The sequence below is a fragment of the Oryx dammah genome, unplaced genomic scaffold, assembly GCF_014754425.2.
Source record: "Oryx dammah isolate SB20612 unplaced genomic scaffold, SCBI_Odam_1.1 HiC_scaffold_15, whole genome shotgun sequence".
NCBI classification, from domain to species: domain Eukaryota; kingdom Metazoa; phylum Chordata; class Mammalia; order Artiodactyla; family Bovidae; genus Oryx; species Oryx dammah.
In genome coordinates this window covers 27805891-27819083 of record NW_024070199.1, presented here as the reverse complement: position 1 = coordinate 27819083, position 13193 = coordinate 27805891, and the positions used below count along the sequence as shown (strand labels likewise).

General features: G+C 43.7%; 1 protein-coding gene across 3 annotated transcripts; it reads left to right on the top strand.

Moving 5' to 3' along the window:
- The first annotated feature begins 1620 nt into the window (after positions 1 to 1620).
- On the top strand, positions 1621 to 8077 carry ACRV1 (acrosomal vesicle protein 1). Of its 3 annotated transcripts, XM_040255821.1 has the most exons (5): positions 1621 to 1672; positions 3936 to 4004; positions 4197 to 4460; positions 6490 to 6609; positions 7600 to 8077. In XM_040255821.1, exons 1-5 carry the CDS (start codon positions 1621 to 1623, stop codon positions 7722 to 7724), a joined length of 630 nt encoding a protein of 209 aa, XP_040111755.1. In that variant the 3' UTR covers positions 7725 to 8077. The 3 variants fall into 3 exon arrangements, with proteins under 3 accessions (XP_040111755.1, XP_040111754.1, XP_040111753.1); XM_040255820.1 differs by having other exon boundaries at positions 3936 to 4406; XM_040255819.1 differs by having other exon boundaries at positions 3936 to 4460.
- The last annotated feature ends 5116 nt before the right edge of the window (positions 8078 to 13193 follow it).

Sequence of the window (13193 nt, the reverse complement as noted above, 5' to 3'; positions counted from 1 at the left end):
ATCCTAGTTTTGTCCTGCAACCCAAGCCAAGTAGGGTGGGCCTCTGCAACCTCTGACCCCTGGGGTCCTGCTTTCTCCAACTGACCCAGAATCTTCACCCAGCCCACTCTAGGGGCTACCTATACCTCTACCTCCATGAAGTAGAGAAACGGCAACTCATTCATTCCTTCATGCAGGAAAAAAAATGCATTGGGGTGGCCACAAAGTTCATTCTGGTTTTTCCATAACAGCTTACGGACAACCCAATATTAAACACCTGTTGTGTGTCAGCATGCTCTCAGGTAGCAAGGACACAACAGTGATCAAGACAGACTGAAACACCACTTTCATGGGGCTCAAAGTCTAACGGGGGCGAAGAGCATTCAGTAATCATAAGAGTGACCAATACCTCTATTCTAGATTCAGAATTCTGTGGTATACGTAATGAAGGGTCCAAGAGAGGTGAGCAAGGAAGAGGGAGGAGATGGGGGCTAGGAGACCTCTGCCACCAGTCATGTTTGTAGCCCTCCAGGCTCCTCTGTCCATGGGATTCTCCAGGCAAGAACACGGGAGTGGGTTGCCATGCCCTCCTCCAGGGGATCTTCCCGACGCAGGGATCGAACCCACATCTCTTACATCTCCTGCATTGGCAGGTGGCTTCTTTACCTCTAGCACCATCTGGGAGGCCCCGTCTTCCAAAAGCTCCGGCATAATACCAGGTAGGTGCTCCGCTGCACGCATCTTCTCAGCAGTCACAGCTCGAGGCTGTAGATGCCTTTTCCATGTCCGTATCAGGTACATTCTCCTGTCACCCATCTGAGTTTGCCATCTGTTTCCTGCCAAAACCATGATTGATATGGACCTTTATGAAAAGATGATTGACAGAAGTGAGCAAGGTTAAGGAAACAATTACAAAAATAAAGTTGGGGCATCCAGGTTTAGCAACAGTAAGAAATCATCATCCTTCTTAGGCCCCAGAGCAGGAGGGGAAGGAAGCCATGCTACCATAGCCTGGTGGAGAACTGGAGCCACGAGGAGAGACACTCAACAGAAACTGTCCTGTCAAGACCCAGCCGGCATCAGAACTGTGGTAGGAAGATCATAGGAGGAATAAATACTTCAGTCTCAATCTGTGTGTGTGTGTTCCCTTCTCCAGTCTTCCACTGGCTGAACTCAATCTGAAGCCAAACCCAGCCAGTCTTCAAGGTGATCAGTAGAGATCAGCCTTCTGAGGCCCCCGACCAAAATAAAAGGGCTCATACAGAGAACCAAATAAAAAAAAATCACATCTCACTGTCATGAACACTTTAAAAAGAGAGTAAATGGCTTTTAAAATTTATTACAGAGAGTATATATGTTATTTTGGCAACTTGATTTTTTAAAGAAAAGGCAGAGAGCCACAGTAAAGTGCCAGGCACAGGGATATCAGCCCTGACAGTATGGTTTGCTGGGGGTTGCCAGAGCGTCAACATGCCGGATCAGGCACCTGATCAGCACAACCCATTGTGAGGAATCATGGATTGTTTCTGAGGTTCTGGAATTCCCAGCCTCTGTGGCTCAGCACTGGAAGCCTCTGCTCACAGTTTTTCTTCACTGCTCTTGGGTGCCCCACACCAGGGTCCCCTCTTGCCCAAAATCCGGATGAAGAATTTCCTTCTACTAGTGAGTCTGTGTTTCCTTGGATCTGCCAGAGGTGAGTCCTCTCTCTTGGCTCCAGGTGGACATGGAAGAGGCCTGTTTAAGGCCCTTGAAGAAGGAAGACCAGTTCTTAGTTACCCAGACCAACCTGAAGCAGGAGTGGCTGAACAAGTTCAACTCTGAGAGTTGCTGAATTGGTTGATTCCCCCTAGTTAATGGCTTCACCATTAGAGACTGGCTTGGCACAGTCTCATTCCTAATACTTTCAGCCACTCGATATTGTACCTGCTGCTCTGTGAAATGAGAAGACAGGTCTAGGGTTCTGGAAGTCTCGGAAGGTTTGCCCCAGTGAACTGAGTGTATGGGATGCTTGTGTAGTTAAGGCAGAAGGAAAGACACAGGAGAAGGCAGTGAGGTATGCCTGAAAGTCATCCCGGGGCCAGAGATCCTAGAAGCCTCCCCTTCCCGGCTCGGGTCTGTCCGTTCAGTCATCCGTTTTTCCTTTCAGGATCCCCATTCAGGATGAGCTCTATTCCCTTCTTCCTCCTGCAGAAGTGAGAGGCCATGAGTTTCGAGTTCTCCATTAAATGAGAGTGTTTTCTGTAATGTTGGTTCTCTGAAATTTTGTCTTTTGCCCTCTTCGGTTTTCAAAACTTGACTCAGAAACAAAGTTACAAGATGGTAGTATGTGCCAGCCACTTGGTGAGGTAGTAAGTCATAAATGACAAGAATGACTAAGAAAGGAGTGTGCTTTTTCAAGCCTCTTTTTTTTTTTCTGTATCAAAAATCTCTTTGTTAAAACTTCTGTTCACTTTTGAAGAATCAGTCAAGCAGGTGGTATTTCTGTAACAACTTCTTAAAATTAAAAACTCCTAAAAGCCTTAGTCGGATTTCCCACGTGGCAGAGTGGTAAAGAATCCACCTGCCAATGCAGGAGACACAGGTTCTATCCCCGGGTCAGGAGGAGATGGCAACCCACTCCAGTATTCTTGCCTGGAGAAATCCCATGGACAGAGGAGGCTGGCAGACTCACAAGTCTGCAAAGAGTGTACACAGTGGAGCGCTTATGCAAAAGCCTTAGTCCATCTTATCTTTCTTCATCAACAGATTCTAATGCTAGTCTTTTGAAAGTCATTGGTTATAAGGACTTGAAATCACTCAAGATACACACACACACAAATTCTTACAGGATTATAATCAGGATGATACTGACTATATTATATTCCTCTCAGCTTTTTGATAGGATTAATAACATACTCATCATTCAAGTCTATTCCCCACCCTCTTCTAGGTTATTCAACCTAAATCAGTTACTCAAAGAGTAATAATAATTTTAAACAGAGTAATAATTAAATTGTCTGCATGATGCTACACTTAATAAAATAAAAACTGTACTTAAGGAGTATTTGTCTGACGGTCATTGATAAACTCGATTAAATGTAGGAGAGACAGGTCAGAGAGAATGACCAGCTACGAGTTTTGTAATTCCAAACGCAAGGTCAGGAGGAGGAAAAATTAAAGTTAATTGAGCACCTCAGCAATGGACTAGGCACCTCACAATTTACCTTATTGAAGACTCATGACAACTCCATGAAGTAGGAGTAAATGGTACATCAAAAGGAATCTCAATGCAGAGATATAGAAGTACACCATATTTTTATCTTAATAATTCATAGCAACTTGGTTTTCGGTTCCCAACCACATGGATAAGGGATTGGGTGTGGGAAAAAACATGAACTTGCCAAATAAAGGTCTTAATCCTTTCTGGTAATTTTCGTGGCCTCATTATATATTTGTCATCTCTAGTTTCAAATTCATTTTGTTTGAAGTTTAAAGTCTTCCGCCCTCGGTTTCAGCTAGAATTACTCAGTTGCTGAAACACTGCAGAGTGTCTCTCTGTTGTATCTCCATTCCAACTTTTCACCCACAGGGGAACTGGAGGGAGGCGAGCGGTGGAATTCTGGTTACATGAACGATGGGATGCTGATTTCCTGATGCTGGCTTTGTCAGGGAGGCACAGGCGCTTTTGGTGCCCCTGTGCCCACTCAGGGTACACAGATCCACACAAATATTGCGGATCTTAAAATTCTTCCCTTCAATCACTAAGGTATTCTCTGCAGTTCAGTAACACCCCTGGCCTTCATGGTCCCTCGAGCAATCGGTTGACTGCCTCCAGCCTCTGCAGTATCTTCAGGTGCTTGACCAGATCCCCAGAAACCTAGCGATCCCACATGAGCCTTGCTCCATAGGAAAGGACTCCTTACCGGGACATCCTCTCTCACCCTCACCATCTCTCTTCTATTACTTCTCCATCCCAGGAGCATCAGCTCAATCTGATGAGCTTCTTGGCTCTACGGATCATCAAGCACCAGTTCAGCAACTCTCAAGTGACTACTTTTCACTTGCAAACCCTTCGGATGAGGCTTTATATGAGACTTCTTCACTCGACAACTCTTTAAGTGAGCATGGCTCAAGTGAGACTGCCGCAGCTCAACATGCTTCTGGTGAGCCGTTGGCAGCTGAACACGCAAGTGGGCCCGCTTCAGTTGATCACGCTACTGCGGTTGAGCATGCTACAGGGGAGGCTGCTGCAGGTGAGCGCACTCTGAATGAGCACACTTCCGGTGAACAACCTTCTGTGGAACAACCTATAGGTGAGCAGCCTCTAGGCGAACAGTCTGTCGGTGAACAGGCCATAGGTGAACAGCCCACAAACGAACAGGTTGCAAGTGATAAACCTGCAGGGGAGCAGTCTGCAGTTGAACCGACCTCAGCCGAACAGGTCTCGGGTGAATCATCAGGGGAACAGCCCTCAGAACTCCCACCTTCAAGCACATTTTCAGGTGAGTCATATTTGCATGGGTGCCCTTCCTTGACTTTCGGTGGGAAGTAGGTGGCACATCAAGAAAGCCAGTTTTAAGGCATTCAGAAGAAAGAACAGTCCAGACACAGAGCAAACAACTCTCTCAAAGGATCTCTTTACATTTCTTTGCAATAATCCCCAGAGGCAGAATTCAGGTGTTGTGGGGCTTTTGAAGGCTAAACAGTTCAGAGGGCCCTCTTTAAGAAAAACAAAACACAAACTGCCAGCTGCCCCTGCAACTTCATTCCACATAAGGAATTATGAAAATGAATGCCCACAGCTCCACTGGAAGAAGGGGCTCATGGAAGACAACCTTAGTGAGCTTCAGGTTAAATCGGCCTGGTCACAAACTATGTTAAAATCTTTGCAAATCCTCCAATAACATGGCTAGCACCAGAACAGGCAGCTCTGGGCTTTTTTTGGTCTGAACATGATGTCAGTGGAAATAATAAACAATCATTAATAATAGAAAAGTTTTACTTGAGCCAAACTGAGGACTAGTTGGCTTTGCAGACTAGTCTGAGAAACGGCCCTGGAGAAGCAGTTTTGGGCACAGTTTTATATCTCGTCCAGACAAGGCATACTGAACGAGTCAGGGATATATTTCTTCACGGTTTTAAAAATACACAACAGACCAGTTCATACACATACAGCACGTACAGTTTGGGCTCCCCACCTGGAAAGGAAGTTTAATCATCAGAGGAGGACTTGAATCAGTGTCCCAGAAAGAAGGGTATTTAATCTATTTTTAATGTGAACTTTTTTTTTAACTTCTGGTCAATGTGATCTTTTCTTTACTAAAGGAGATGTAAAATGTATGTTTGATAGGCCACAAAGAAGCTATTGTAGTTAGCAAAAAATTCAAGTTAACTCATGTATAAGCCAGAATGACTTCTCTAGACCTCAATATGTGAACGTTTCTTTTATCAATGGAAAGTAAAGCATACCAACACTTTTGTCCGCAAGATACAGAAATAAGTTCTCAGGACAACTGCAGTTCTTTGGCTTTTACAAGGGTTTGTTCAAGGAAGGAAAACAAGATTTAAGGTTTAATGTCTCAAGTTATTACTAGACATAAACACTTTATGTTCACCCCACTTGTGTAAGTAGCAGTATTCCAAATTTTCAGAAGAGAGAACTGAGGTTTACCTCATCTGGCTTTCAAGAAGTAAACCTAGGATTCACACTGAAGTATGACTCCAAAGCCCATATTCATTCCCCTTTATGCTTCCTTAATTAGGAAATTGGCAGTGGAAATAGGCAATATTGAGTCATTTCAGAGAGGCTCTGCCCTTTGTGACAAACTGCCCTAATTGAGGTGAATTTGAGAGTAGCGAATTGATATAAACACTTTATGAGGTTTGCAACATTAGAACATTCCAACATAGTCTTTTTTTTTAAAAAAAAAAAAGCAATTTATCTTTTCTTTGTTATTTACTTTTGATGCATCCCATTTAAAAAGTCTTTATTGAATTTTATGGTACTGCTTCTGTTTTATGTTTTGATCTTCTGGCCTTGAGGCATGTGGGTTCTTAGCTCCCCAACCAGGGATTGAACCCTTCCCTCCCCCTGCACTGGAAGAAGTCTTAACCACTCGATCACCAGGGGAGTCCTTAACACAGCTTATTAATCAGTCAAATTTTACTGCGTGTGTGCCTTGTGGATAAGTGAGAGTATCGTGAGGAGTATGAACGTCATGTGAAAAGTTCCATTGCTTCCACTGAGTTAGACACAGCAGAAGGGCATCTAATGATCAATGTCCAGGAAGCCACTGGGCTATGAATTAAAGTCAGTACTAGAGGGAGAAAGGTGGGATTCATCAGCAATGAATATCATAGATGAAGCAGTAAGAAGGAAGTCATTTTCTCTGGTATGGAAGAGAAAAGATGCTTTTTCAGACCTACAAAATGGTTCTACTTGTTGTCTATCATCCCTCCCCAGAGGTGTGACGCAAGGCTACACACCTCGATCACAGGGTTCTTTCATCAGGCTGATCTTAAATTTTTCAGGCCCATCGTTAAGCTGCCACACATGCTCTTACATGAACGACCAAGGAAAATGTCTTCGTGGAGAGGGAGTCTGCTCCACTCAGAACTCCCAGCAGTGCATGTTAAAGAAGATCTTTGAAGGTATGTGGGGACTTCATGGGCTGGTCTTTGACACAGAACTCATCACCCAGCTTGAGTACTGATGGGGGAGGGGGTGGTTAGGGTGGCAGGAGCCGGAGGAGGGATCAAGCTGGGATTCCCTAGAAGCTTAGAGATTCAAGAGGACCTCAATTCTTACAAGAATCAAGAGTAGAACTCCAGCTATTGAGGGAGAGGCCCTTCCCCAAAGGCCTCCGATGTCTTAAAAGAAGACAGGGAGATTGTCTCTTCCTATTAATGTGTGAGTTGCCCCTTGAGCCAGTGGGACATTGACTGCAAGCTCAGGAATGTGTCTATCTTGTTCATGGCTATATATTCCTAGCACTTGGCACAATGCCCAGTCCATGGCAGGCATTTAGTAAGTATTGAATAAATGAATTAAGTAGTCAACAGTTGTCCACTAGTCTGTGTTCACAAGTTGCCAGGCCTGTCTGAGTGTATTCCCACACCCCTCCACCCTTAGACTCAGTCCTTGTGCTCGGTTGCTCAGAGGTGTCCAGCACTTTGTGACCCCATGGACTGTAGCCCACCTGGCTCCTCTGTCCATGGGATTCTCCAGGCAAGAATCCTGGAGTGGGTTGCCATTTCCTCCTCCAGGGGATCTTCCTGACCCAGGGATCGAACTTGCATCTCCTGTGTCTCCTGCAATGGTGGGCAGGTTCTTTACCACTGAGCCACCTGGAAAGCCCACATTCAGTCCTTATCCCTCAAATAAGGGAAGGGATCTCGGTTACTTTATCCTGTGAACCCCATTGCCTGACTTCTCTTGTGGTTTGTCTGGCCCCTCACTAGAGAGAGTAGGCAACTGATGGGGAAACAGCCCAGAAGCAGTAGGTGGAAGGGGAAGGGAGAAAGAATATGCAAGTTGGAGGACTTGGTCACGCCTGTGTAGGGACTCTAGGCACCACGATGAAAGGTAAGATTCAACAAGGAAGCTCTGTGCTCTTTACAGTCTGTCTCTGCTTCTTTCAGGTGGAAAACTTCAATTCATGGTTCAGGGCTGTGAGAACATGTGCCCATCCATGAACCTCTTCTCCCACGGAACCAGGATGCAAATTATATGCTGTCGAAATCAGTCTTTCTGCAACAAGATCTAGCAGCCTATGCCCTGGCTTCTTTATCTGACTCAGGCACAAAAATCCTCCACCACACTAATGGACTCAACTTATATTTAGTGTCTTCCCCAGGCAACTGCTAATTACATCTTTCTCTGCCTGTCAGACCAGAAGCTCTAATATCCTATCTTTCCTCTCCATGCCATTACCCATCCTTCTCTGCCCTCCGTCTTTCCTATTCCTTTACCCCATCTCTCAACATTCTTTTCTTTCTCAATAAATTTTGCATAATTAAAGAATATTGACTCTAGAGAGACATCTTTTTCCATCAACCAGGGGCAGGGTCACCCTGAGCTTCCTTCTGCTCCACACACTAAAGTGGTTGCAATTTTTTAAAAGATTTATTTCATTTTTTTGTTTATTTTGGCTGTGGTGGGTCTTCACTGCTGTGTGTAGGCTTTCTCTAGTTGCAGCTGCGGAGCACAGGCTCTAGGCATGCAGGCTTAGTAGTTACAGCGCACCGGGTTTAGTGGCCCTGTGGCATGTGGTTCTTCCCAGAGCAGGGATCAAATCCGTGTCCCTTGCATTGGCAGGTGGATTCTTTACCACTGGACCACCAGGGAAACCCTAAAGTGGATGCATTTTTAAACAACTCCACATTCCTCAAAGTGAAGGGGTCCCCCAGGGCAGGGACCATGAAGAGGAATGCAAAGTAGGTGTTAACTTTTTAGGAGCTTAAAATAATATTCCAAGTCCTTGTCTCTGACCCCAACCTTTCCATCCCTATGGAAACCAAACTCACTTCTATTTACCACGATGTTCAAAACCCACCCCTTCTTGGGACCTTGAGAGTTATAAGTGGAGACTCTATGTTTAACAGAATTATAATAATGATTCCTTTTAATTTATCTGCTACCTAAATAGAACAGGTCATAGTTATCTTAATTAAATCTTTTTCTCACACACAATGTCACTGGTTTGTCTCAGCATAGAGGGGCAGGTGCAAATTGTATACAGCCCCTTTCATCTTGTATTAGAGTTACACTCTTCAAAGTGTTTTTATATCTGATCCGCTGAAAAGAGCCCAGAAAGGCAAGCAGGAAAGATAGCATCATCCTGAGTTCACAAGTAAGACAGTCTGACATAGAAATGTTTTATATATTCAGATTCCATGTCATTCCAAACATATCAAGGTTACAGAGCAGCAGTGAGCCAGGGCCAGATTGCATGATCTCAATCTGAGCAAATAGCACAGTATAAATATTAGGTAAAACAGTTCTTTCAACACCAAAATCAAACCTCTGTCCCACACAAGCCCATTTCTTATCAGCCACTGCTCCCCACACCTCTGTTTAAAAGCCCCTGAAAAATCAATGTTTTTGCTCTGGTTCTTATCAAGGATTTTATGTGTGTGTTTATAGGAAAGATTTACTTGAAGAAATATTACAACATATAAAAACTACATTAGGTCTTAATTTCCACTCATACAGTGGTAAATTTGATATGATACATAATAAAAAACTTTAAAAATCCACAATGGACACAGTACTGCACAACTTGATCACTAAGTCAAATTAGCTGATAAGCAAACCTCACAAAACAGTCTCGTCAGCCAAGGTCAAAACCACCATGTACAACACATCTGAATTGACAGATTTTTAAATATATTAAAAATATAACAATGGTGGTACGTGTTGGGAACCCCTGGTGTCAGAAACAAAGAGAAATAAAATCCTACTAACATTATAGATGCTATTTTTTTGATGGAGGGAGATAAATATTAGCTAAATGTATTAAACATAGCTAAATCTACTGTGCTCTGCTTAGTCATTCAGTTGTGTCCGACTCTTTGCGAATCCATGGACTGTAGTCCGCCAGGCTCTGCTGTCCATGGGATTCTCTATGCAAGAACACTGGAGTGGGTTGCCATGCCCTCCTCCAGGGGATCTTCCCAACCCAAGACCCCCGCATTGCAGGGAGATTCTTTACCGTCTGAGCCACCAGGGAAGCCTAATCTATTAGCTATGTATTTTGAGGAAATAAATTCAAATATGTTGTAACAATTGAAGGGTAGGGGAGTTTTGGCTTCCAATAATGCTGGATTATTCAATATCAGAGTATTCAATATCCAAGTCTTGCCCCGATCAGTAATGCTGAAGAAGCTGAAGTTGAATAGTTCTATGAAGACCTGCAAGACCTTCTAGAACTAACACCCAAAAAAGATGTCCCACTCCAGTTTTCTTGGGCTTCTCTTATGGCTCAGCTGGTTAAGAATCTGCCTGCAATGCGGGAGACCTGGGTTTAATCCTGGGTTGGGAAGATCCCCTGGAGAAGGGAAAGACTACCCACTCCAGTATTCTGGCCTGGAGAATTCCAAGGACTGTAGAGTCCATAGGGTCACAAAGAGTCAGACGCAACTGAGCAACTTTCACTTTCACTATAAGGGACTGGAATGCAAAAGTAGGAAGTAAAGAAACACCTGGAGTAACAGGCAAATTTGACCTTGGAATACAGAATGAAGCAGGGCAAAGGCTAATAGAGTTTTGCCAAGAGAACGCACTGGTCATAGCAAACATCATCTTCCAACAACACAAGAGAAGATTCTACACATGGACATCATCAGATGGTCAATACTGAAATCAGACTGATTATATCCTGTGCTGCAAAAGATGGAGAAACACTATACAGTGAGCAAAAACAAGACCGGGAGCTGACTGTGGCTCAGATCATGAACTCCTGACTGCCAAATTCAGACTTAAATTGAAGAAAGTAGGGAAAACCACTGGACCATCCAGGTATGACCTAAATCAAATCCCTTATGATTATACAGTGGCAGTGAGAAATAGATTTAAGGGACTAGATCTCACAGAGTGCCTAATGAACTATGGATGGAGGTTAGCAACATTATACAGGAGGCAGGGATCAAGACCTTCCCCAAGAAAAAAAAAATGCAAAAAGGCAAAATGGCTGTCTGAGGAGGGCTTACAAATAGCTGTGAAAAGAAGAGAAGCAAACAGCAAAGGAGAAAGAGAAAGATATACCCATTTGAATGCAGAGTTCCAAAGAATAGCAAGGAGAGATAAGAAAGCCTTCCTCAGTGACCAGTGCAAAGAAATAGAGGAAATCAATAGAATGGGAAAGTCTAGAGATCTCTTCAAGAAAATTAGAGATACCGAGGAAACAACTTCATGCAAAGATGGGCTCAATAAAGGACAGAAATGATATGGACCTAACAGAAGAAGAAGATACTAAGAAGAGGTGGAAAGAATACACAAAACTATACAAAAAAGATCTTCATGACCCGGATAATCACAATGGTGTCATCACTCACCTAGAGCCAGACATCCTGGAATGTGAAGTCAAGTGGGCCTTAGGAAGCATCACTATGAACAAAGCTAGTGGGGGTGATGGAATTCCAGTTGAACTATTTCAAATCCTGAAAGATGATGCTGTGAAAGTGCTGCACTCAATATGCCAGCAAATTTGGAAAACTCAGCAGTGGCCACAGGACTGGAAAAGGTCAGTCTTCATTCCAGTCCCAAAGAAAGGCAATGCCAAAGAATGTTCAAATTACCACACAATTGCACTCATCTCACACGGTAGTAGAGTAACGCTCAAAATTCTCCAAGCCAGGCTTCAGCAATACGCGAACCATGAACTTCCAGATGTTCAAGCTGGTTTTAGAAAAGGCAGAGGAACCAGAGATCAAATTGCCAACATCTGCTGGATCATTGAAAAAGCAAGAGAGTTCCAGAAAAACATCTATTTCTGGTTTATTGACTATGCCAAAGCCTTTGACTGTGTGGATCATGACAAACTGTGGAAAATTCTTCAAGAGATGGGAATATCAGATCATCTGACCTGCCTTTTGAGAAATCTATATGCAGGTCAGGAAGCAACAGTTAGAACTGGACATGGAACAACAGACTGGTTCCAAATTGGGAAAGGAGTATGTCAAGGCCATATATTGTCACCCTGCTTATTTAACTTATATTCATGAGAAACGCTGGGCTGGATGAAGCACAAGCTGGAATCAAGATTGCTGGGAGAAATATCAATAACCTCAGATATGCAGATGACACCACCCTTATGGCAGAGAGTGAAGAACTAAAAAGCCTCTTGATGAAAGTGAAAGAGGAGAGTAAAAAAGTTGTCTTAAAACTCAACATTTGGGAAACTAAGATCATGGCATCTGGTCCCATCACTTCACGGCAAATAGATGGAGAAACAATGGAAATAGTGACAGACTATTTTGGGGGGCTCCAAAATCACTACAGATGGTAACTGCAGCCATGAAATTAAAAGATGCTTGCTCCTTGGAAGAAAAGCTATGACCAACCTAGACAGCATATTAAAAAGCATAAACATTACTTTGAAGACAAAGGTCTGTCTTGTCAAGGCTATGGTTTTTCCAGTGGTCATGTATGGATGGGGAGAAGGAAATGGCAACCCACTCCAGTATTCTTGCCAGGAGAATCCCATGCACAGAGGAGCCTGGTGGGCTGTCGTTTATGGGGTGTCACAGACTTGGACATGACTGAAGAAACTTAGCAGCAGCAGCACATATGGATGTGAGAGTTGGACTATAAAGAAAGCTAAGCACAGAAGAATTGATGTTTTTGAACTGTGGTGTTGGATAAGACTCTTGAGAGTCCCTTGGACTGCAAGGAAATCCAACTAGTCCATCCTAAAGGAAATCAGTCCTGAATATTTATTGGAAGGACTGATGTTGAAGCTGAAACTCCAATCCTTTGGCCATCTGATGCGAAGAACTGATTCATTTGAAAAGACCCTGATGCTGGGAAAGATTGAAGACAGGAGAAGGCGACAACAGAGGATGAGATGGTTGGATGGCATCACCAACTCAACGGACATGGTTTGAGTGAACTCCGGGAGTTGGTGATGGACAGGGAGGCCTGGCATGCTGCAGTTCATGGGGTCGCAAAGAATTGGACATGACTGAGCAACTGAACTGAATGGTGGATTAGTTTGGGTGAACTAACCTTCTTTCAGATAAGAATTAAAAACTATGGACCAAAAATTAGACTTAAATTTCCTCTAAAGGGAACCAGAGAGAAGTCACCCCTAAAAAGACTAGGACAGCACTGGGTGAGACAGTTCTGAGGCTTTATGCCTAAGGGTATTCTCAATCCATATGTCACAGGATGGCAAAAATCCAGTTTACTGCCTTGAGGTCAGAGAACATAGGCTAGAGCTGGCAGAGCAGATGTAAAATTAGGAGGAAATCCTGGAAAGGGAACCACAGAGGAGATAAACTCCAAAACTTGAGTATAAACTGTGACCACATTCTTGGTTGACACTGACCCAAGGAGGCTCAACAATAGCACCTGGAAGCAGAGAGAACTGAGCAGAGATTTCAGCTGTTGTCCACCTCAAAGACCAACTTTGGAGTTCAGGTCAACCCAAGCTACCTATCTACCAGAACAAATGTCAGTACTCTTCAGAGGAACACAGAGTCCAGAAGCTCTCAGACGCATCATTCACCATGTC